General features: G+C 48.4%; 2 protein-coding genes across 7 annotated transcripts in view; one reads left to right on the top strand and one right to left on the bottom strand.

The window, feature by feature from the left end:
• EARS2 (glutamyl-tRNA synthetase 2, mitochondrial) overlaps nucleotides 1–4,526 on the bottom strand; it is a 29,123-nt gene extending 24,597 nt beyond the window's left edge. For all 4 annotated transcript variants that reach the window (XR_014017699.1, XM_081257831.1, XM_081257829.1 and 1 more), the window contains exons 1-2: nucleotides 4,352–4,526; nucleotides 1,774–1,929 (exon numbers count right to left, since the gene is read on the bottom strand). Coding sequence is in view for 3 of the 4 variants with exons in the window: in XM_081257831.1 (XP_081113957.1) it covers nucleotides 1,774–1,929; nucleotides 4,352–4,493 (298 nt within the window). In the remaining variant the exon portion in view is untranslated. The remainder of the gene's footprint in view (nucleotides 1–1,773; nucleotides 1,930–4,351) is intronic.
• A 285-nt stretch (nucleotides 4,527–4,811) lies between these two features.
• UBFD1 (ubiquitin family domain containing 1) lies at nucleotides 4,812–17,715 on the top strand. 3 transcript variants are annotated; one of them, XM_081256335.1, is made up of 7 exons: nucleotides 4,813–4,918; nucleotides 5,103–5,432; nucleotides 6,320–6,528; nucleotides 9,386–9,451; nucleotides 9,613–9,718; nucleotides 13,535–13,617; nucleotides 16,085–17,715. In XM_081256335.1, exons 1-7 carry the CDS (start codon nucleotides 4,894–4,896, stop codon nucleotides 16,193–16,195), a joined length of 930 nt encoding a protein of 309 aa, XP_081112461.1. In that variant the 5' UTR covers nucleotides 4,813–4,893; the 3' UTR covers nucleotides 16,196–17,715. The 3 variants fall into 3 exon arrangements, with proteins under 3 accessions (XP_081112462.1, XP_081112461.1, XP_081112463.1); XM_081256336.1 differs by lacking the exons at nucleotides 13,535–13,617; nucleotides 16,085–17,715 and adding an exon at nucleotides 10,996–12,999 and having other exon boundaries at nucleotides 4,812–4,918; XM_081256337.1 differs by lacking the exon at nucleotides 13,535–13,617.
• The last annotated feature ends 6,745 nt before the right edge of the window (nucleotides 17,716–24,460 follow it).

Here is a 24,460-nt window from a genome sequence, read left to right as displayed (position 1 = left end):
TCACGGTACCCTCGTGCCTAGCACGGTGTAGCAGGTGCTCCACGCCATGTGGCCAATCATGGGCTCCTGCCAACCTCCCTGTCCTCACGTCTCCAGGTCCTCTGCTTACCTCACCGTGCTTGGGCCACACTGGCTTCCTGGCTGCTCCTCAAATACACCCAGCGCTAAGCTTCTACAGGGCCTTTGCATCTGCTATTCCCACTGCTTTGAGCATTCTCCCCCTAGGTAACCAGAGGGCCGGCCCCTCACTTTGTGCAACTCTCTGCTCTACTGTTCCCTCCCTGGGGAAGCCCCCCCCATCTCCAAGACCTGCTCCTTGCTGGTTTCCTCCCCTGCTACCCTTCCCTCCACATCACTTATCATCACTTAATATTGTAGTAAGAATGAATTCACCTGTTATTTATCTGTCTTCCCCTACTTACTGAGTGCAGGGTCTTGGTTCCATGCTTGAACACTACCACTACCTGGACCACAGTAAGTGACGTTGGTGCATGAATTCTTTTTTTTTTTTTGCGGTACACGGGCCTCTCACTGTCGTGGCCTCTCCCGTTGCAGAGCACAGGCTCCGGATGCGCAGGCTCAGTGGCCATGGCTCACGGGCCTAGCCGCTCCGCGGCATGTGGGATCTTCCCGGACCGGGGCACGAACCCGTGTCCCCTGCATCGGCAGGCGGACTCTCAACCGCTGTGCCACCAGGGAAGCCCTGCATGAATTCTTTTATTCAACTAATCTCAACTGAGTTTCTGCTACAACCTTCTACAGTAGAGGACAGAAATGAAATCAGTTTTTGTCCTTCAGGAACCCAGAATTTAGTTAATGATTTACCTGAGACTAGAATACACATGTCAAGACAGACTTGGTGTTTTTGGCATTTTCCCTTGGCGAGCTTAAATAGTCATACCTGTTCCGACAGGAAGGCAGCTACTGACCTGGGCAACACACATACACTCCTCCTCGTCCTCCCTGAGCTGAGCTGGCCTCAGGGTTAAACTTCCCTTAAAGAGACTGACTTAAGAAGCTGCACGTGTTTTGTTTGGCTCATACAATGTGGTTTAAAAAAAAAAAAAATCTGAGCTCAGATTTAACAATGGGAAGTAGTCATCAAAAAAAAACAAAACAAAACAAAACCCCGCAGGGCTTCCCTGGTGGCGCAGTGGTTGAGAGTCCGCCTGCCGATGCAGGGGATGTGGGTTCGTGCCCCGGTCCGGGAAGATCCCACATGCCGCGGAGCGGCTGGGCCCATGAGCCATGGCCACTGAGCCTGCGCATCCAGAGCCTGTGCTCCACAACGGGAGAGGCCACAACGGTGAGAGGCCCACGTACCGCAAAAAAAAAAAAACAAAAACCAAACCCCGGAGTTCGGGCTCCTCCTGGAAATCAGAAGATTTGACAAGCTGGGCCAGGATTCCCACATCAACAGGGCTGGCACTTTCTCGGGCTTACCACACCCCTGGAGACTCCCGCTCCATCTTCCACTTGGCCTGTGTTTCCTGCCTGCTCCCAGTAGGAAGTGAGATTCTGAGATAAAAACAAGAATCTCAAAACAACCTTGGAGCTTTTTATTCCACCCCCCCGCCACCCCCCCGCCGGGAACTTCAGCATCTTTCCAGGTGGAACCTGCCACCCCAGGCAGCACAAATGTACTCATTCCCCCAGGGACTCCCTCCAGGGACTCCGTGTTCTCCACCCTGGGCCATGTGAGAAAGCCTTCAGGCTCCTTTTCCTGCTCCCTGCTCCCTCCTTGAAGAAGGGGCCTCTCGCTGCCAGCCTCACCTGCCCACTCCAGCATGTCCTCTATATTCTCCGCCGCCCCAGGCACAAGGCGGGTCTGATCCGTGTCCTCCAGCCTCAGGATGAAGCTCCCTCCATGCTTCTTGGCAAAGATGTAGTTGTACAAGGCAGTGCGGAGGCCGCCCAGGTGCAAGAAGCCTGGCGGAAGAAGAGAACAGCTCAGACAAGATGGGGAAGACAAGGGGCAAGTAAGTTCTGTTTGTGACACAAGGTCTCAGGGAACATCAAAGTCTAAGAAATGGCGCTACCCTGTCCCATCTCCCCGTCAGGCACCCAGGCAGGCAGGTTGCCACAGAAGAGGACTGGGCTGGTTGACTCATTTACCCTCATCCTGGAAGTGGAAGAACACTGAAGTTTTGGAGCATGTCATTGGGTAAAATGGCTCCAAATCTCCCCAACTGCACCCATCATTCTACTCTGACATTTGCCTTAAGCCAAATTTCACCCAAAGGAGAAGCAGACAGTTATTCAGTGAAGCTACATCACACGCGCATCTAACTTATGCAAATTCAGTGAAGTCCTTGGGCAAAAAAAAAAAATTAATTACTAATTAAAAGTACTGAAAAAAAAAAGTACTGTAAAATTACATTTTGCCCATACTCTCTATGCACTGTACGTGACTATCCACATCATACATTTTAAATTTTGTCTACCTGACACTTTAAGTGCTGGCTTTAGATACTAACCAAAAGTAATATTTGATGCCACTGTATTTCTCTTCACCCAAGTTTAAATTCTTGATATTTTACTTTTTCATCATTCCTGACTGAAAAGTTAAAGTGAACAGTTTTCCCAGGGCTGTCATTTCCCCCCTTACCCTTCCTTCTTTGGGCCAGGCTACGGCCCTGTCTCCACAATGAGCTTGTCTGCATCTCCAAGTACAGGAGGCAGCACGGGATAGGAAATGCTTCTCTGGAGTCAGGTAGACTCCAGCTCAACACTGATTATGTATGTGACCTTCAGCTAGTTACAAGGCCACCACAAAACCAGAGGTCCCCAAGATAGAGGACAGGGGTCCAATAGTTGAAAGCAAGACCTTTTAGATCAAATAGACCTTGATTCAAATTCTGCTACCCCTTGGGCACTCTACTTGACTTTTGTGTGCATCAACTTCTTAATTTGTTAGAGAGATTAACAACAAAAAATAGAAACCTTCCTTGCAAGGTTGCTGTGAGGCATAAATGCTGACCAGAGTACCCTATTTATTTTAGTTATTATAATGATCTAACATTCTTCTACCTGTAGTCAACAGCCTTTCCAACATGGGCTTTTCCCACAGATCAGCAAGGAAAGGAGAATTAAAATCATCATAATGGAGCCTTCTGCTTATTAAGTGCTTTCCATGAGTATCAGTCCTTACCCAGTGCCTCAGCTGCATTAGCTCAAACCATGAGGCAGGTACTATTACCAGCCCTGTTTGACAGATGGTAAAACTCAGAGGTTCAGAGAGGTTAAATGATTTTCTCAAGCCACACAGATAGGAAGTGGCAAGGCCAGAAATTTGGGCCCAGACAATTCCAGGCCTTGGCACCCAAACCAGAGCTTGTCTGCAAACTGTTGGCAGTTCCCAACCAAGTTGACAGCTATTTGACAGAATAACTTTATATCTGTTGAATTCAATAAAAAGAAAGTCTCATATTTTGTATGCATTTACTAGTTTCCTTTTTCTACTAATTTCTTTATATTGATTTTATTAAAGTATTGGTCCATAATTGACTGGAAATCAGAAACCAGTCCTTTCACCAGGGGTGGTTTGAGAAGCATGCTCTACACGATACTGCCTGCCGAGAAAGACCCCTGTCACTCTGTGTAGCTGAGATCTTGCCACAAAGGTAGCTTTGTGACCCTGGAGTTCAGAATGAGAGGCATGCTTGGTGTGAAGAGGGCAAGCAGGTTGCCTTGGTGAGAAAAGAATTTGGGGAACTGGTGCGGAGGCCCTGACAAGATCGCCGCTAGGGTATACACAATGGGCCCCTGGCTAACTCCCTGGTTTGCTAGGCTCCAACACTAATCACAGGGCCTTTGTATCTCCAATTTCCTCTGCCCAGAAGATTCCTTCTATAGATTTCACATACCTAGCTCCTTCTTGTTATCTGGTTCTCAGCTCTTATGTCACCTCCTCAGCAAGGCATCCTTGAGCATCCTACCCAACCCCCAGTCCCCTACCCTGCTTCATTTTCCGCATGACACACGTGACTGTTTAAAACTAGTTATTTTTATATGTGTTTGTTGCAGCCACTACCGTGTAGGCTTCTTGGGAGCGGGGGCCCTACTTTCTCCATGTCCACTGTACCCCAGCGCCTAAAACATTTTGTACTCAATACACATTTACTATATACACAAAAGAAAAAAGGGGCCCAAAGAAATGGTACAGTACAATAAACACGAAATTCCTGGCAATGCGGAAAATTTCCGCTCGTAAACCCATTTCTGCCTCTGTATAATGAGGCCGCACTGCCCGCCCAGTCTGACTCCACCGGAAGGGATTCGCTCGGAACGTTCGGGGGGCGGGCAAGAGACGGTGGGCCTCGGCCTGCAGCGTCACGTCCGCCAAGGTTACCTGTGGGGCTGGGGGCGAACCGCACTCGCACCGCAGCCCCGGCATGAGTGCCCAGGCTGGCCTCGCGCCGTCCCAGGGGGTCGCGACCCAAGGCCGCCGGGGGCCTCCGGGGATGCACCAACGTCTTCAGGAGCACAGCCATGTGGAGTGGAACCCTACACGTGGGCTTCTCCGTGCATCACTTCCGGGGACTCCTCTCAGCAAATCCGTTTCCGCCACAGCAGACGCAACCCCGCCCCTTAAAGGCGCAGGCCTCCTAGCCTACAAGCCCACGCCCCCTTGCACGACTGCGGTCCCACTCGGCCTCTAGGCGGCAGAGTCCAGCGAGCGGGCGATTTCCCGGGCCCGCCCCCCGGGTTCTTGAAAGCTAAAGCGTGGCAGGGGCCGGGCCGGGGAAGCGGAGGAGGCGGGTCTCCATAGAAACCTCCACCTGTTTCCGGCCAGGCTGTGCGCGATTAGGGGCTGTTACCGGGGCCAATCTCAGTCAGCTCGCCTTTTCCCGGCGGCCTCTGCGGGAGCGGTGGGTGTTGTACACAATCATCATGGCGGCGGCCGGAGCCCCGGATGGTGAGTGTGGAGGGGGTGGCGGGCGCCCGGGTCGGGCCGAGGTGAAGCGGGCGCCCCTGGGGGATGCGGCCTGGCGCGGCGGGGGGAGCAGCCTGGCTCGGGAGCGGCGGTCCGGCGGCGCCCGGGCAGAATCCGGTCCCAGGCCCAGCCCGCGGCGAGCGCCCACCCCCTAACCCCCTTGCAGGCATGGAGGAACCTGGCATGGACACGGAGGCCGAGACCGTGGCGACCGAGGGGCCCGCGGGGCCCCTCAACTGCTTGGAGGCCGAAGCCGCGGCGGGGGCGGCGGCCGAGGACTCCTGCGCCGCGCGAGGCAGTCTGCAGCCTGCCCCGGCCCAGCCCCCTGGAGACCTCGCGGCCCAGGCCTCGGTCAGCAACGGCGAGGACGCGGGCGGCGGCGCGGACAGGGAGCTGGTGGACCTGAAGATCATCTGGAACAAGACTAAGCACGACGTGAAGTTTCCCCTGGATAGCACAGGCTCCGAGCTAAAACAGAAGATTCACTCGATTACAGGTAATCCCCGTGGCTCTGACAGCCTTTCCCACTTCACCTGCCTAGTGTTGACGCTGTGCTAGGCACCGCGCTGGCCACTTTCTTTGCATCAGCGTTTTCAGTGCTCACAACAGTCCTCCCAAGTAAGTCGTAATGTGCCCATTATTCAGGTGGGGAAAATGAGACCTGAAGTCAGAGCTAGTCAGTGGCTGAGCTGGGATTCAAGCCCATTTTTGACTCTTCGGCCCAAGTTTCTAACTCGTGCTTCTAACATCTCTAATAAAATCACCTAAGGCGCTTGTGAAATTTACAGCTCCTAGGCCCTTCCCCCTGGAGATTTTGATTCAGTGGGTCTGGAATGTGGCCAGGAATTATTTTTAGCAAATGTCTCAGGTACTTCTAATAAGGGAAGTTTAGGAAACACTGTTTTTGGCTCTCATGCTGGCCCCTTCACAGATGCTCGTATTACTTAGTTTTTTCTTATTTACAGCAGTTTGCCATCTGAAATGATTTTCTTTTTACATTTTCTGCACGTACCCTGTAAGCGCCATAAAAACAGAAACGGTATTGGTTTCTATCCCTAAGGTTTGTGGACTCTCACTTAATATTTGAGTCACAAGATGGTTGAGGAACAACTTGGAATGAATAATAGCTGATATTTATTGATCAGTTATTAAATACCAGGTGCTGCACTAAATGCTCCGTACTTATTATATCTTAGTACGTAAAACAAGTTCATACAGAAGGAACTATTGTCATTACTCTTATGAAGTTCTGGAGGCTCAGAGGGGTTGTGAATTGCCTGAGTGCACAAAAGTAATTGGTGATAGAGCAGTATTCACTTTCGGGTCTGTTGTGCAAGAATGTTTTTCGTTTCTTCCTTTCACTGTCCTCTACCTTTTCCCAAGGTCTCCCGCCTGCCATGCAGAAAGTCATGTATAAGGGACTTGTCCCTGAGGATAAGACGTTGAGAGAAATAAAAGTCACCAGTGGAGCCAAGATCATGGTGGTTGGCTCCACGATAAATGACGTTTTAGCGGTAAACACACCCAAAGATGCTGCCCAGCAGGACGCAAAGGCCGAAGAGAACAAGAAGGAGCCTCTCTGCAGGCAGAAAGTGAGTCTGTCGTGTGATTGTTGGTCCTGGGAAGTGTGAGGCTTTGTCCTCTCAAGCCTAGGCTGGTTGTATCCTTTCTAGAATAAGCTCCTTTTTGGACAGGGCCCATGATGGAAATTTATGGCAGCAGTTGGGTGCGGCTGGCTGTTGAGTGGAGGTGACAACTACCTGAGATTTGCATCTTTGTCTCATCTGGCGGGTCAGTGTGTCTCAAGTCTATCTACTTTAGGATAAGGCCTTTGTAAAGGCAGGCTTTAGACCAGGTATTGAAATGAAGCAGATGTGGGTTTCTCTCCTATTTAGCGCCAGAGAAAAATGCCACTGTTGGAATTAATCCTCCATTTTATACAAGTGCTTACATTTGTTTTTTGGCTTGTGGCTTCCCTCACGTCAACAAGCCCTTTTCTGGATAGGCATGGAAATCAATAGCTTTCAGAGGTTCCTCTAAAACTGACTGTTTCAGGAAGCCAAATGAAGCTGACTAGGAAGATAACTATGCTGATTTTCTTTTTTCCCTCTTCCTGGTCTGTGAAATGGGGGCCTGAATTTTTACATGCTTTGTTGGTCATTTTGGATGGAAGAGATCCAGCCTGTTTTGTGCTCATTGTAGCCATTCAGATTCTTTTTTGTAATTGGGAAAAGTAAGAGTGTTTCACTGTGGAAGGAACTGATTGGAAGAACCATGACTTGTGATCTTATCACCCAGCAAACCCCACTTGTAGTTATGGAGTCTCCTGGCCACTCTTAATGTGTTCCAGGAAAATAGATATTCTCAACTTAACCTGTATCCTGAGGAGAGTAAACCAACCTTGACCAACATCAGTTTCAGTGACCTTAGGCACCAAGGCACATAGCCAACAGTGTGAGAAGGACACAATTTTGTGTTACAGGTCCGTAATGCCTTTATATGTGCTTCCAGAACCCCAAAAGAGTCTGAAAACCCAAGTGCTTCTATAAATTTGGCAGCAAAACCTGATCAGAATTAGTGTGAATAGTCAGGTTTTGCTCTAGAAATGTTAACATATTTGGTAACAAGGTGCTATCCTAGACTGCACAAAGAATATTATGTAGTGTATTTTAAAACTGTATTACGAAAAAGAAAACTGTATTACGTTTATAAAATCCTTAAAAGTTTTAGACTTTATGAAGTACAAAACATTTGTCCTTAGGGTTTCAGATAAAGGGTTGTAAACCTATGTTAACATCTAAAATGTGTTTATTTGGATACTTTTGCCTCTAAATATGGGATGATAATGTCTTGTAACTAAATGAGTACATTTCCATTTTCATATCTTCCTCTGCCACAATGTATGAAATTGTCAAATAGGAACATGTCATACATGAATGAGCCTTCCCACTGGTTACACCCTTGGAGCATAACATGCCTCTTAAATACAGGTTTTGAGTTACTAATGGTAGCTTAACAGGCTTTAGAAGTGTTCTCCACAGTGAAGGGAAAATTCTTCAAAAGGTACTTGTGAGCTATGAGTCCAGTTAGGCTTCTAATCCACGCAGCTTTGTTTCATTGTTGCTGGTTATGAGGCATAACGTGACCTACTGAGAGGGACCCGTTCTCCTGGCTTTTCATCAGCTTGCTCAAGAATCTAGGGCTGGGCCTCCCTGGTGGCGCAGTGGTTGAGAGTCCGCCTGCCGATGCAGGGGATACGGGTTCGTGCCCCGGTCTGGGAGGATCCCATATGCCGCGGAGCGGCTGGGCCCGTGAGCCATGGCCTCTGGGCCTGCGCGTCCGGAGCCTGTGCTCCGCAACGGGAGAGGCCACAACAGTGAGAGGCCCGCATACCGCAAAAAGAAAAAAAAAAAAAAAAAAAAGAATCTAGGGCTGATATGTAGAGTGACCTTTTGGTAGTAGTCTGGCAGTGTTAAGTTTATTCCTGCCAGAGGGTTTCCACCATGCTGGTGTGGGTTTAAGCTGGCTCTTGGCCACCTGGTCCTTAAATTCGATTAAATGTTTACCCTCTACCCACTTGTTACCCTACAGTTCTAGCTTGACCAGACAGCGACTGTACCTGTAAAGCCACAGATGGAGAGGAAACAAGACTCAGGCATTTGGGCCAGACAAAAACAGTTTTAGGGGGCCATGAGCCTAATTAGAACCCTTAATGAGCTGCTTCAGACTCCTGAGGTGGGAGTGGGGTTAGAGACTTCTCAATGTCAGGCTATAGAGTAATCAGCATTTCTCTTTGGAAATGTGGCTCCTGAGCTTTCTGTTTAGCTGGGGTTGAGGGTGGGGTTATGGGGAAGATTTCTGCAATGGACTGAGTCTTCATTTGTTAAAGGAGTGCCCCTTCTAGGCAGCTAAGCTGATTATCAGCATCCTTATAGGTTTCTTTGGGAGTTTAAGTTGACAGAAACGGCTGTCCTGTTTTGTACATGCCAGGAGAGCAAGCACCCTTTGTGGCTGTCTTATGTTGATGTTTAATTCTTTCAGTGGTGATTTCGGGGGAGGGGGAGAAGAAAGTAGTTTATTTGAATTAGCAATCTGGAAATCCTGATTGCTCTAGAGCTTTGATGTCTAATGTGGTAGCCACATGTGGCTGATTAAAATTCAGTAATATTAAGAATTCAGTTTCCTTACTCAGGCTAGCCACATTTCAAGTGCTTAGTAGCCACAAGTGACTCATGGCTACTGTTTTGGACGGCATAGATATAGAATATTTCCATCACGGAAATTTCTGCTGGACAGCACTGCTCTGTAGTGTCAAAGGACCCATATCTGTAGTCACAAAAAGCTTTTGAACCAAAACATTAAGGCTTTCTTCATTCTCTGTTTCAAAGAGGTAATAATAGACTAAAGTGCAGTCAGCTGTTTCATTTAATTATCTCTTCTGACTTATAGCAACACAGGAAAGTGTTGGATAAAGGAAAACCTGAAGATGTGATGCCATCTGTTAAGGGTGCCCAGGTAAGCCAAACTCCTTTGTGAGCATTCTAAAAGGGAACCAGGCTCACCTTCTGACTTCCTGAGGTTCCTGCAATCAGGTCCTCAACTCTTGTCCTGTCTTCTTTTCCTGTCTCGCCTTGTTTCTGGTTCCTCCCTCTCTTACCATGCTCTTGTGTCTCCAGGAGCGCCTGCCAGCTGTACCCTTATCTGGCATGTACAATAAGTCCGGGGGAAAAGTGAGACTTACCTTTAAGCTAGAACAAGACCAGCTGTGGATCGGCACTAAAGGTACGGACTGCTCTCACCTCTTCCTGGCTCACTGCCTCTCGTACCCTGCAGGGCGTGGCCTTGGGTGCAATTCCGCTCCTCATTCTGAAATCCTTCTCCACTGTGCTTTGTGTGCTCCTGGCTTTCAGTTTTGCTTTTTGATGCTCGCCTTCTATTTGGACCCTCTTCCCTCATTCTTTTTAGTGTGATCTCAGGGCCAGTCCATCAAACAGTGACTCTTCAGTTGCAGCCAAAACCAGAGGTTCCAAACATGTGGCCTGAGGGCCAGGTCTAGTCCACAGACAAGGGTTTTATGAGTTTACACACAATCTGTGAAAATCAGGAGGTTTCACTGGATCTGATTTTTTTTTTTTTTTTTTTTGTGCTTCTCTTGAAAAGAAGCAAAAGATCTAGCCATTCTGGACCTGCATTTTCACATGGCAACGATCAGCCGGAGTCGAGCAGTGGTTTCAGGTGGTCCATGCTGTAGTCCTCACTGTTTCATTTATCTTTTATTGTAGCCAGCTTTATTAATGTATGTCACCTGCCTGGCTCCTGTAGGTCAGAGTTTGCCCCTGTATTAGGGACCTGCCTGTCCTTCCCTGCCTGGTTGCCCTCTGCTTCCCCCCACCTACCCTGCCTGTGCCTGTGAATCAGGCTTGCTTTTTGCTGGGAAGTGTCTCTGACTGTACTCCCTCTCCCTTCCCCCAGATGGTTCAAAGTCTTGTCAGTTACATTCCAGAATTATCTGTGTCCCTTTCTTTGCCACTCTATTGCGCCAGTTAGCTCCTAGCATCTCAAAACTTGGTCTGTTAAAGCAAATTAACCTATATCCCTGCTCCATCCAGGATCTCTTTTGTCCTGCCCATGTTCTGTACTGGTTTTTCCTCACTGGTTCCTGTGCTCAAAAACCTTGCTCTCTTTAAGGCCAAGTTCAAATGCCTAAACATAGTGTCCCGTATTCTCAACGATGGGGCCCAGTTTAAGTTTCTGACCTCACTTCCTGCCCCACTTGCATTGTTGTGCCCTACGTACTTCAACTGCATCACTCCCTGAGCTTCCCACCGTGCTTTGCACAGCTCACGTCTTTGCTTATGCTGTGCCCTTACCCAGAATGCCTATTTCCCATTCCTGTTAACAAAGTCTTCCGGGGTCCTACCTAAATGTGCTCTCCTAATGAAGCCTTCCCTGATATCTCCCCCACCCTCCAAATGAATTGCTGCCCCTTCTGTTCATAGAGAGCCCCGTTACATCCTCAGAGCACTCATTACTCTCTGACTTGTCTGTCCCCCTGTTAGATTCCTGGAGGGAACCGAACATGCCTAATTCACCTGTTTCTGGCCAGCACTGTAGGTATTCAGTGTTCGAGGTAAATGGTAAAGAGAAGTATAGGGGATCTCATCATCTAAGGTTACTTGGTTTCAGGGACAGGCTATTTAGTATGATTCTGCTTAAAATGGGACCAAAGTTTTATGGAAAATAATTGGAGTAGGGGTGATGGGGAGTGAGATTTTAATCATGTGAAATATGAAAATGTTTCTTGTTTTCAATCCTATCCTGATTCTTAAAATGAACAAAGACTGAAATGGCCAAAATGCTTGAGTTTTCTAACAAGTTTATGATTCCTTGCTATAGTCTTCATTTCACTTTCGACTCTAACTGCATGGGCAAAGCAAGTTGTGCATAATATTTAAGGGCTTTCCCAGCATTTCCAGGGGCCTTTGAACCCTTTAGCAGGCCGTTCTCCTCTGCAGAGCCTGTCACATCATCAGTTTTTTCTTAATTGTGAGCTACCCTGTCTCTGTCAGGTCGTCACTTATTCATGACCTTGCAGGTGATTTTGCTTAGTTCTCCACCATTGCATTGACTTGCTGAGAGCCTGCCTCTTCCTAGGCTTGCACTTTCACTCGGCAGCCTAATGGGAGGCAGGGGCTAAGGATGCTGGCCCAGAGGGTGGGTGCATACAGGGGAGCTGGACGAGGACTAAGTGTGTAAGTGTTCGTTGGTTCCTCAGGGAATGTTTTCAGGTTATGAAGTTGTATAGGAAACAACATCGTAACTGCAGGAGCTAAAGAGAATCTCCCACACGTGAGTTAGAGGTTTCATTTCAGCTTGTAGGAGCAGCTGCCTTTCTGCTTTGGCACAAAGGCAGAGCTCTAGAAGAATCTTGATGTATCAGGGCTTCAGAGCTGTTGAGAGCCACATTACTCACTAGCCTTGTTAAAGAGCCTGGCCGTGAACATTCATGTCTTCAAGGGTTGACCAAGGCCGGGCTTTCCATTCCCACCCAGACAGCTGTGTCAGTGTACCTCAGGCTTTCTTCTCACTTGGGAGCCCAGGACTCTTGTCACCTGGGTGTCCTCAGCACTGTCCGAGGAGGACAGCTTGTTCTGGGAGTTGGCTGCCAGCCACTGGCTTCATCTTTCTGCTGACGTGACCATCCCAGCTGCTAGTTGGCCTCTTTTTCGATGGGATGCTTTACCGAGTGGCACTCAAGGGCTCCTGCGGTAGCGTGTGTAGAAGGCAGTACTGACAGCCTCAGGCCCAGTAGAGGGAGAAGAATGAGCTCCAGGCAGGAACTGGGACCTCTGACCATGTGGAGCCGCCTCGGGGGAACATGTGCCCTGCTTGTAGGGAACTCGAGTCTCTAATCTAGCTGATTGCTGTCACTCAGGAATGTGGGCCCAGGATTGTTGAATCTTCTGTGTTTTCAAGAGAAGCCAGAAGTCCATATTTTTGCGTGAAATCTCTGGACAATTCAAAATGGCTGGTGTTTTAAAAAGTTTCCATCTTAAAGATAAGTGCTGGTCAGGTCCTACCTGTGGGTCACTGTTTTAGAGCCACTGAAAGTCAAAATCTGAATGAACATCTTCAAGTCCCATCTCCTCATCCCCATTTTTCAGAGACCAAGGCCCACAGGATGGAAATAACATGTCTCGAGTCACCAACTAGACAACAAGTCAGGGCTCTAAGTTCCTGGTTTGTTTTGTCAACTTCTCCGTTTTCCAGATTTTGCTTTCTGCAAAGCCTGTAATGAGTTTTCCAGCTTGGTTTCTCCATGTGCTGAGAACTCCTCCCTGAGGTGTCTGCTGCTTCTGGGCGGTGGCTTTGTCGTGCAGGTGCCCCCGCCTCTCCTGCCACCAGCCCTGTCCTGCTGCCCTCGGCTCCTCACCTCCAGTCTCATCTCACTCCAGGCATCCCTCGCTGCCTCCTCTTTCTTACCTGCCATCCTTAAACTTGCTGCAAAACGTCTTCTGACCCCGTGTGATAAGTGGCATTTAGAGTGTTAATCATAAGAGGTTATGAATGCTCTCAGAGAACTTCTTCAAGTGTGTGTATTTGGAGGGGTGGGGGACCAAGGGAGGGAACGGGGCGGGGGAGGGTGAGTGAGCAGGATCAAGGGATAGAAACTGGTCTTAAAGCCCCAAGCATCCCCCTTCCTGTACAAGTCACAGGGGCATGCAGTTGCCTCTTTTGGGTCCCCTTGACTATCCCAGGTGCCGAAGACCTCAGCCAGGGCTGGGCTTGGCAGTAAGGGTGCAGAGGAATTTCTTGGGTGTTTATTAATCATCAGACGTTATGGAGTAACACCAGGCAAGCTATACCTCTGCTCTCAGAAACCTTTAATATACCTCTGTCAAGTCCAGTTCCCCATTTGCTCCTGAGAAGTCCCCAGCTCCCAAGCAGGGCTGGAGGTGCACTGACCAGAAGATCTCTCCCGTTGTCCCTAGAGGGTGGGGAAAGATTCCCCCGGCCACCAGCCCTGAGGAGGGACTACTGAGTCACGGGAGTAGAGTGGGGAGCCTTTAATAATCACTGTAATCCCTCTTAACTTAGAGCGGACTGAGAAATTGCCCATGGGTTCCATTAAAAATGTGGTCAGTGAACCTATCGAAGGACACGAAGACTACCACATGATGGTAAGTAGCCGGCGTGGCCCGGCCCTCACTAGACTCCTGCTTCTGCTCCTCCAACAGGGAATGGATTTTTCACTGAGGAGAACACTCAGTGTTGAGAAGACGCGCAGGTTTAAGACCCTCGTGTTGTCTTCCCATTCTTAGAACTTAATCCGTGACCTATTCCTCGCTCTGTTTATTTTGCAAACCGCACCCCGCCCCCAGCAGTTTAAAGGGGATACACTTTATCTCTGTTGCATCTCTCGTATCTGTAATGTTTTGTTTTTAGACCAGGAAAATAAATATAAAGAGGAGGTTAATGGCTTGTGGGTCTTCATTTTAAGTTTTGTCTTGCGTATGAAACAAAACCTCCCACTCGCCTTGGCGTCTGTGAGGGCACCAGGCTGCCCCTTTCTGCAGTGATGTTGCTTATCCCAGGGGGCAGCCCTCGAGTGGCCGAGGACCCTGTGGGGAGGGTGGAGTCTGTGACCTGGTCAAGCATGGAGTTGTGCTGTAAAGAGAGCGGCTGCTCTTTCCCAGACAGCATGTCTGGAGGCCTTTCCCAGGTCTGCAGAACAGAGCAGGAGTTCCGTGGCGAGACTCCCTGAGCAGCTTAGGCAGACACCTTCTGTCTTCCCAGCACTGTTGAAGGGACTGCTTTAAAAATGAAGTTCAGCCACCTTGCTCCGAAGTTGCTGTGCCAGGGACCTGAGCTGAGCGGTGATAGGGTGCGGGCGGGGCTGCCTCCCTTGCTTGCTGAGGAGGCGACAGTGATGTAGCCACGGCGGCGGCGGCCAGCCCAGGGAGGAGCAGGAGTTAGCGGTCTGAGCTGCGGGTTGGCCTCCAGGGTTCACGGCGCAGGGAGGTGTTGGGAGGTCCGGGAACAGGGAATCTCGAGGCATGGCAGTTTCTTCTGGGCAGATGACAGGTCCCCTGGCTCTAGGAGGTCGGCCAGTCGTGTCCCCTCTGCTGCCCTGTCGGGGTCTGTCAGCTCAGGGGCTGCGTCAGGCCATGGCTGCCACGCAGCCTTGGGTGCACAGCTCATGGGTGTCCTCCGGGCAGTGGTGATGACGGCACGGGCTCCTTTCAGGCCTTCGGGCGGCCCTTCCGCCACTAGTCTCTGTAGTCTTTAAAGGACTGCAGGTGATTTGTTTTGCCTGCTTAGTGATTTTTTCTGTTTTAAAAGTTGGATTTTAATATTTTCAACTGGGCCCCTTCACTCCCTTTCGAAACATCTGTCTCACCAGTTTGACCCGGTAGGGTTTGCAGTCCCAGTTTTCAGACAGCCTGGGAAGAAGGATTTCAAACAAGTAGAGTGGACCATTTTGGACATCTTTTAAGGAGGTAGTGTGGACGGCTAATGCCTTTGTATTTAGTTTAAATGCTGATTTCTCTCTGAAGTCATTGCTGGCAGAGGTGGGTTCTAATTGCCCCCTTTCTTTTCTAAACGCCATTAAGTAGCACATTGGCCTTTGTCTTAATGAAACTGTTTATTTCCCTCTTTGCAGATGCCATTTCACTAGCTAGATTCACAGGTCACCTTAGAAAAGGGGGGAATGTCACCTTAGAGAAATGTTAAAAAGCACAGAAAAGGACCGAGAGTACTATAACAAACCCATATATCCATCACCAAGAAATGACTATTGTAAATATTTTGTAACTTGTTTTCAATCTTGCTTTAAATAAAAGAAAATATATCAACAGTGAATATGTCCCCATTGTCTTCCCCTCCCCGTATTGCCATTATCATGATTTATCATGTGGATCCTTCCCATCTCTCTGTGCGTTTATTTTCACGTATATCCATGACCAAGATACAGTATTGTTTTGTGTTTTTTCAGTTTTCATAAATGGTATCATGGTATGTATCGTTCTGCAACTTGCTTTTTTTGGTTCGACATTACGATCTGTCTGTATTAACTCTAGATCCAGTTCATACCTTTTAAAAGTAAATCCAGTATTCATACGAGTAGGTCACTTTTAATTTTGCGTTCCCTTACTGATGGATATGTAGGTTGTTTCCAGGTTTTTATCATTTCTGACAGTGCTGCTTTGAACACTCATGTCTGTTTCCTCCTGCATGTGTGACAGTTTTCCTAGGGCAGTGGTTCTCAAACTGGTCTCTGGATCAGCAGTATTATATCACCTGGGAACTTGTTAGACATGCAGATCCTCAGGCCCTGCCCCACCTCTCCAGAACCAGGAGCTTTAGGGGCGGGAGCCCACCAGTCTGTTCTGACAAGCCCCCAGCTGGCTCTGCTGCCTGCGCGAGTTTGGGAACCACCGCTTTCGGATCGGCTATGCTTAACTCTCCCACCTTTTTCTGTTTTCTTTCTCCGTTTACTTTTGGCAGGAGAATGCTCCCATGTGCACAGTTCTCCCCCTTCCCTTTTTAATGGATTCGCTTCTCAGCCCTCCCCGTGTTTGTTGTGCTGCCTGCTCAGTCTCCCGACCTCTGAAGTACCGCTTGGTTTTCCTTTTTCCCTTCCAGGCGTTTCAGTTGGGCCCCACGGAAGCCTCTTACTACTGGGTGTACTGGGTTCCAACTCAATATGTGGATGCAATCAAAGACACTGTGCTGGGGAAATGGCAGTATTTTTGAAAGCACTTTCACCTCTGGCCCAGGAGACTGACCCAAAGTGAAGGACATTGCTGGGAGAGGCCTGCAGCATCCCTGGATTTCAGAGTTCTGGAACTTTGTTCAAAAAAAATCTATATCCAATCTAAGGTGATGTGGTGACTGAAGCCAGAGGTGATGTACTTTCACCATTAGCTTAATTTTAACTTAAAATCACCGGTTCCCTTTCCTGCAGTCAGCTTCATACCATTTTTAACAGTCAATATGGTGGAAATCAATAAATCTGAATTCTGAACATGTTGTGTGGAATACTCTTAAGTGTGTTTGAGAGTAGATCTGCCATTTTGTTTAGAAAGCAATGATCGAAAGCTTTCTGGTTTCTTTCTGTTTTTTTTTTAAGTGATTTCACCTGAAATATTTTCATGACTCTGGTTGCAAACATTTGGACTGCGTTGTGATGAGTTGGGGTGGGTTTTTCCCTCTCTTATATGAAATTGTATGCAGAATGTGGGGTTAGTAAGCCATATTTCTCTGTCCATTGATTCAGAATGAATTCTTTCCCTTTTTATTTTCCCACTTCCTAGATTGGAATTTATGTTTTAAAAACCCAAAGATGTCAGTTCCTCCTTTTGTACCTCATCACCACTTCCTTCCCTGGCTTCCCTCCTGCCACGCTGCTGCTCGTGAGCACTAGGCGGGAGAGGGAGAGCTGCGGGTCTGGTCGGGGTCGCTCACACTGGCCGTGGTGATTGTTGAGCAGCAGAGTGTGTCGCAGTGACTCCTGTCTGAACGTCTTGCCCTTTGGGCCCCGATCTCTGGGGAGATCCGCTGCTGCTTTGACGGTTGTCTGCAGCCCTCACTGATTCGGCTTTGAGGCCCAGCCTGGCACAGCTGTGCCTGGGTATGCCGACAAAGACCTCTTTGAGAGGAGCCAGGTGGAAGCCAGTTATACAGCCCTACAGCCACAGACCCAGATCCTTCTTTCCTTAGAAGTTTCGAGAAATTCTTCAGCAGTCCAATGATTCTTTCAATTACGCATCTCCATTGGGTCCTTCTGCTCATGCGTTATGTTCAAGTGTCCTTCATCCCAGGTTCAGAGATGCTGCCTTTCTCAAGAAGAAGACATCTGACCTAGTGGGTTGGCCGATGTATTTAAACATCGAAAATAGGATAAGTGGCTTTCGTGATTAGCTCTCCCCCTTCTGGTTTTAGCCCTTATGTTCTTTGTCCACGTGAAGTTCTGTTGTCTCCCGATGGCTTGGTTGACTCTGGAACGAGGGACGGTCTCTTGGTGAATGATACCCTTTGTGCTGTTCGCTGTTGCTCTGCTGCTGTCTTTGCAATTCTCGTCTCACTGGTGCAGGCCCTCATAGTAAGGTTTGGCGAGAGATGTTCCAAACTTCACATTTTGGATTCTAGACTGTTACCCCTCATTCTGTGAAATGTATTAGCATGTGTTCGCCTAAGATGACTATTCCTTGTGAGCCAGTTCATGGTGATATTCTGCGCCCTTCCCTTCTAAGCTGTAGTTCAGGAATCCAGCCCATCCCGACAGACTCTTGCTTTTCGTGGTGTAGTCAATGCCAAGTTATGCATCTGGGCAGGAAAACCTACTGTCGCTTTTTTGGGGGGCATAAGTATGTATGGGAAGTGTGTAGTGTTCAGGAAACTGCCTGGTTTTCATCCTTGAGAAAGGAGCAGTGACTGTAGCTTTTCTGTCCTTGTTGGCCCGCAGCTCCTGGAGAAAAGAGTGCTTCTTTGCTAATTGTTGAAGCCTCCCTCTGCAGTTGACAGGCCTACAGAGGAAACGGTCACGTAGCAAGAAAAGCGTCACCTCAGTTTGAATACTGCCCTTTCTGTTGGCTGGCGTCCCTGTCCCGGAGGCTTGTGCCACATGCCTGCTTTTGGTCCCTTGAAGCAGGCGTCTCCGTCCCCAGCCTGGCCGCGTGGGGCTGCTCTCTGAGGCCCTTCCTGCCGGGTCTCCTTACTTGCCCCACTCGTGCGGCTGCCCCTGCCACCTGACGCCCTTCCCTCCCGGCGACAGCGTGTGTCCCGTCCGTCTCCCTGCTCCCCGAGGGCCAAACCGCCTCTCGCTCAGGCTGATGTCATCTCAAGACAGGACCAAAGCCTGTGTGAGCCTTTTTATTTTAAGTAAAATGGTGCTTTTTTCCTTACTTGGAGATATATAAATAATGTAAATGACATCTTTTCGTATGGACCTGTCTTGAGTGTTGCTTTACAGAGCTCACTAAATCTGCTGGAACCATCTTGGGCTCTGGCTCCCGACTCCGTGGAGACCTTGCTGGAAGCCCCGGAGAGCCGAGGGGGCGGCACCAGGAGCCGCTGGGAGGAGTGTTGGGTGTAGAGCCGTGCCTGGGTCCCAGCAGTACTCACTAGCTTGTCACTCGGCCCCGTGAGTGGTCGCTTCATCATCATCTTACGGGCCAGAATGTACTGACTAAACCTGTGTTAGCAAACTGAGACTCTTTACCCTTCAGTAGCCTCACGGTGTTCATTTTTCCCTCAGGATGCTTTCTGGGCAGAGCCCTGGCTGTGATCCCCTCGCCGCGGCCCGGGGCGTGCGTGCAGGGCAGCGTGGCCGCTGCTTTCTCTCAGGGGGGTCATGCCGGCGGTCCCCCTGCAGGGCTCGCTCGCTCGCTCGCAGGCAGCCTGCCTTTCCTTCCCTCCCTGAGGCGACTTGGCAGGATAGTGACAAGCTGGTTCCTGCGCGGCCTGGCCCCTCAGCTGTTCAGGTCAGTCCGGTCAGAAAATGTAGAAAGACAGTCCCGACACGTGCTGGAACTCTGGTATTAAGTATTTTAATTGATGACGGACCTTTAGCAAGTAGCATTAGTTCTTTTTAAATGAAGTTGAACTGAACTAAGGATGCACTTTCTCCGGAGTTGCTGCTTTAGATTACAAGGGCCAAGGAAACTCACTTTGCCACGTCTCTGAAAAGTTGCCGTATTTCAGCCGGAAGGGGCTGCCTTTCTTCTTACTCTCACTCTAACCACGTGCCTGGAGGAGCGGTCCTGGGCTCCGCACCTGGCCTGCCCTCTTTGCCGGGGGCAGGGAAGGGTGTGGGATGGACCCCGGGTGCCAAGGGCCACGCAAGGGCGGCTTGCTTTCCACCGCATCCTCTGAGGGACGCCTCTTTCTCTCCTTGCCTCTGCTCATGCCTGTTGTCTTGGGAAAAGATGGTCCCTTTGTCTTACGGCTTTGTGAAAAAGTCATCTCCAGTTAGGACTGGCCCCTGTTTCCTTCTTAGAGGGGCCTGGTGGCCTTTCTGAAGTTACAGGCGGTCAGGAGCCCTCCAAAGCGCGCAACATCTGGCAAATTTACCTGCCAGGCTGGGTGGTTCTACTGCTTTCTGAATTTCTAAGAATCTCTTTCTTTCTTAACCAGTTCTGCAGAATTATTTGACAATATATATAAGTACCATGTTTTCCTTGTGGTGTACGCTCTGTTCTGATTTTTGTTTTTAATCAAATGCCTGTTTGGGAGGAGATGAACGTATTTACTCTTATTAGATTTGCGCTGCTGGATTTTTTTTTTTTAAGTGTAACCTTGACTAGCTGTCTTATTGTTTATCCTGTAAGATTAGTCTATCAATTAAAGTTTGATAATTAATTGCGTCTCCTTTTCCTTCCAATTCTTCATGCGCCTAATCTGTACTGGGGATTGACCAACATTTGGAACTGAGCCCCAAGCCATTTTTGGCCAGCTGTGGTGTACCATGTAACCGTCTTACTTATTTGGGGTATAAGTATATCCAAGTTTGTTCCTGCTGAAAATAGTTGATAAAGGGGTTTGATTTGCTTTACGCTGTGTTAGTCAAACTACCACCTCGGCAGCCAGCCACGTCCCTGTTAGGGCTGTTCTCCTTGGCCCGGCCCCCAGGTGTTGCGGGGGAAGCTGCCTCCCAGCCCTTACACCTCCCGCCTAGCGCCTCGTGTGACTTCACTCTTCGAGGACGTGTTTGGTGAAACACTGAGATGGAGCTGCAGCTCTAGTCTCAAGCTACAAAGACCCAGGAGGAGAGAGGGAGATCTGTTACCAAAAATGGGACAAAAGCAGAATCCTTGGCACAAAGAGTGACTGTAGTTTGTCAGAACTGGTTTTGACCCAGCACCACTCCCGCTGGAACCCTCTCTTCTCTTCCCCCTGCGTTGTAAATGTTCCTGAAGGCTCTGGTCTCACTGCCCCTTCCTGGCTCTTTTCCACTTTTCCAATACCTCATAATCCTGACACAACACTGTTAGATTCTTAAGCCTCTGACTGTTATATGGGAGGGAGGGACGGGTGGGGCTGTGCTATATTCGGTTCGTTGCCTGCTGCCCACCTAGGGAATCTTCGGTCTGCACAGAGGGTGCTTCTGGACTCTATCCCAGTTCTGAACTGTTACTGCAGGCACCTTAAAACGAATAGGATAAAAAAAAAAAAAACGAATAGGATGATTGACCCTCCTAAGATGGAGAATGAGATAAACTCCAGTCTGAATTTCTTACCATATTTGGGGGGGCAGATCTCGTGGCATTTTCTCAACTGTGGGTAGCTAACAGAACACTTTCTACAACAGGACCCCACAGAACAGACTGTCACTAGGGCAGGAGGCAAGGACTTCTTCCTGCTTCTGCCCGAGCGGTCTGTCTAGCTCATGCCAGTTGTAGGAAGTTGACGTGCTTTCCACCCTGGAGGCCTGTGCCAACACCACCCGGCTGCTTCCAGCTGGGATTAACCTCTGGCTTTTCCAGTTCATCAAGGCTATTTTTGTTCTGAAGCCTTGTTAGCCTGTCTTATTCTACTGATAGAACCTTTCCTACTCTTCGCCGCATTTTATAACTCCTAGCTTTCAAGTTTCTTCTGTTTTTATCACTTTCCTCCATATCTAATTTCAATCCCTTGCTGTCTTCCCTTTTTTGTTTTGGAAATTTTCAAACCTACAGAAAGTTGAAAAATGCTAGTGACCACCTCATGCTTTCACCTGGGTTCATCAGTTGTTAAAATATTAACTCCATTTGCTTTCTCTCACATACTTTATTTTGCTGAAGCATTTGACAGGCATGCAGACATCATGACACTTCACCTGTGGATATTTAAGCAGCATCTCTGAAGACTAAGGCCATTGTTATACCTAAGTATGACACGGTTACCTCACCTAAGAAAACTAACATCAATTCAGCAATATCATCTAATATACAGATGATATGATATGAGTAATATCATCTAATATATCTTCTAGAACTGTCCTTTCCAATCAGTAATCCTTATGTTTTTGAGTCCTTCTCCCAAGTCTTGTATTTTTTTTTAAATACCCTTTTAACTTTTCTGTTGTTGCTAGTCCTGGCTTTTCTCTCTCACTTTAGAGTAATCTCCTCCCATATGTCTTTAATCTTAATTTCACAGTGACCCCTACTCTCTTTTGCTTCCCGTCGTGAGTCTTGTACTGTTTGTTACTGCAGCTTCTGGAGCTGGGGTTCAGGAGGAGGTTGCCAGGGAACTCGCGCCCCCGCTGGGTAGGGTCCCCTCGTCCTCTGATCACTCTAGCTTCCCTCCCACATCGAAGTATGAGATGTAAGGACTCCAGGGGTCCGTGACTGAGGACTCTTGGTCGTTGGTGACAAACCCAATTCACATGAATTACGCAAGAGGATTTGGCTCATGTAACCAGAAAATCCGGAGTGTCAGACCTAGGCCTATGCAGGCGCTTCAGTCTCATCAGGCGCCAGACCCTCCACCTCCTGGCTCTGCTTTGTTCTCTCTTGACTTAGCTTCTACCAGACTTGCAACCCCAGGGGAAGGAGAATTCCAGAGTAGAAATACCACACAGGGCTCTTATTGGCTTGTTACTCTGCCCTCCACAAACACACAAACATAATAACCTTAGTGTCCGAGACGTGTTAGTTGACTTCCATTCATTGTGAGTCTGGGGCTTTCAGGTGAATACTGCAGACTGTAGAAAACAGCAGCTGTGGCAGACCACCCAGCAGGGATTGGACCTCTTGCTATGTGCCAGGTAAATCACTTGGAAAGGACCTTCTTTAGGGCTCCAGCCTTGGTGAAGAGTGGGTTCCTCTTCTGTACCCTCTCTCCACAGGGGACTTGCTCTTAAATACTCTGCCTGCAAGTCCCGTAACATCAGCTCCTTCACTGAGTCTGTCCGTTGGCAGGCAGTGGGTCAGATTACGCACACGCGTTACATCATCACCACTCCACCACGTCCCTCTTGTCAGCCCCACTTCACCCATCGGAGGAAACTTAGGCTTAGAGAAGTGACTTAGCCAAGGTCATATGCCTGTCAGTGACCAGGGCTGTGATTCAGAACCCAGATTTACCTGGTGCCGGAGTCTGTGCAGATGCTCGTGGTATTGTTGAGAACTTAGGAAAGATCTTGGCTACTTGTTTTGCTTTCATCGTTTTTCTTCTTTTCTCTCCCCAGTTTAACGTCTTAAGGTCACTAACTTGTGTTTGTGATTTGTTTTTTAAACTTTGACCCTTGACATTTATTGCTTGGCTACCATTTAAAAAACTAAGTAATACATGCACTTGATAGAGAAATTTCAAGGGGTAGGTCTCACACAGTTCTCCTAGCTTCCCCAGCCCAGCTCTTCTGAAGGAAGTAGAATTCACTTTAGGCTTAAGCACTAAGAGGCCGTCTCGTGAGCAGAGGGTCAGTCATTCCCACGTAAATCCCTTATCAGAGGGAGAGGGGATCCGCAGCGGGAACTTCGCAGTAGGAGGGAGCAGGCCCAGGCGAAGCATCTCGCAAACACTCTGACTCCAGCCCGGCGTTTTTCTTGAGATCTGACTCATTGTCTGTCACCTGCTTGGGTATCCCACAAATAAATCCATCGTCCCAAACTGAAATTATATCCCTCTTTTTTTTTTTTTTTTCAACTTTTTGGCTGTGCCACGTGGCATGCAGGATCTTAGTTCCCCGACCAGGGAATCAAACCCACTCCCCTGCAGTGAAAGCATGGAGTCTTAACCACTGGACCACCAGGGAAGTCCCTGTCTCCCTCTTCAATCTGACCCTCCTCTGTTCCCTGTTTCAGACAGCAACTCACCCAGCACCAGTAGCCCAAGCCACAAGCTTGAGAGATACCCTAGACTTAACTTCCTCCATCATCTGACCAAGTACTGCTATTTTTATCCCCAGAATATTTTTGCAGTCCATCTCTCTTTATCCCATCCTCCAAATCTGCGTCTTTCTCTTCGGTTCTTCTAGTAACCAGTAAACTCATCCCCTTCAGTCCACCCTTGGCCGCCAACCGTTGAGCTCAAGTATAGCTGACTGTGTCTTCCCTGCGGAAAATCCTGCACCCACTGCCAACAAGTTCCTTACCAGACAGTAGGGCCCTCCCTCGTGACCTGATCCCGGCCACAGCCTGAACCACAGGTCACCCCACCCATGAGTTCACGCTCCAGCCATATCCCTGCCTGAACAAATGACATCTGTGCACACGGGGCGCTTCCATGTCTCCTGCCCTTGCCACGGGGCTGACCCTGGCAGAGCCTTAGAAACTCTGCTCGGGCTTCACTGCCCAGGAACGCCCTTCCCAAGCCTCACTCCGCAGCTTCTGCTGAACTACTCTCAGTTTTCACAGATTTTTAATACTTCTGTTTTTTGTTTATTACACAAAACATGGTATTTATAATTTAGAAAATACTGATTAGTGAAAATAAGCCAATGTTATTTCTACCACGTGGTGGTAATCTTTAACATTTTGGTATGTGTTTTATGGAAATGGAATCATGCTGTTGATAGTCTCTTTTCACTTAAAACGCCAGTCTTTCATTGTGTAAAATTATTTCTGTTTAACCAATCCCATATCGTTGGATATCCAGTTGTATGTCATCAGTATACTCTTTGTTACATGTATCATGTTGAATTTTCTCTTTATTTTGACAGATTTCAAACAGGATAGTTGACAGTAGTACAGTGAACGCCCATATACGTGCATATACCTGTCAGCTAGTCACCATTTGTTAACAGTTTTGCTACTGGTTTTTTTTTTTTTTTCCTGAACCATTTGAAAGTCAGCTGCAGACATCATGATGCTTCAAGATGTATTCAGTATGCATCTCCTGAGAATGAGGTTAGTTTACTACATAATACTGATTATATCTAAGAAATTTAACACTTGTCTTATATCACCTATGTAGAGTCCAATTGTCCTCAAAATGTCTTGTAAGTTTTTTTTCCCCAAACCTTTCAAGCTTCACATTTCCCATGAAGTTGATGTGTCTCTGGTCTCCTTTAATTTAGTTACCCTGTCCTTTTTGTCC

Source organism: Mesoplodon bidens, assembly GCF_964165515.1.
Source record: "Mesoplodon bidens genome assembly, chromosome: 15".
NCBI lineage: Eukaryota > Metazoa > Chordata > Mammalia > Artiodactyla > Ziphiidae > Mesoplodon > Mesoplodon bidens.
The sequence above is the reverse complement of the archived record's forward strand: the minus strand, read 5'-3'. Positions and strand labels throughout refer to the sequence as shown.

Coding starts and splice junctions, on each gene's coding strand:
- UBFD1 (XM_081256335.1), top strand. CDS start 4,894: ATGGCGGCGGCCGGAGCCCCGGATG. Junction 6,529..9,385: donor AGCCTCTCTGCAGGCAGAAA/GTGAGTCTGTCG, acceptor TCTGACTTATAG/CAACACAGGAAAGTGTTGGA. Junction 13,618..16,084: donor ACGAAGACTACCACATGATG/GTAAGTAGCCGG, acceptor TTTCCCTTCCAG/GCGTTTCAGTTGGGCCCCAC.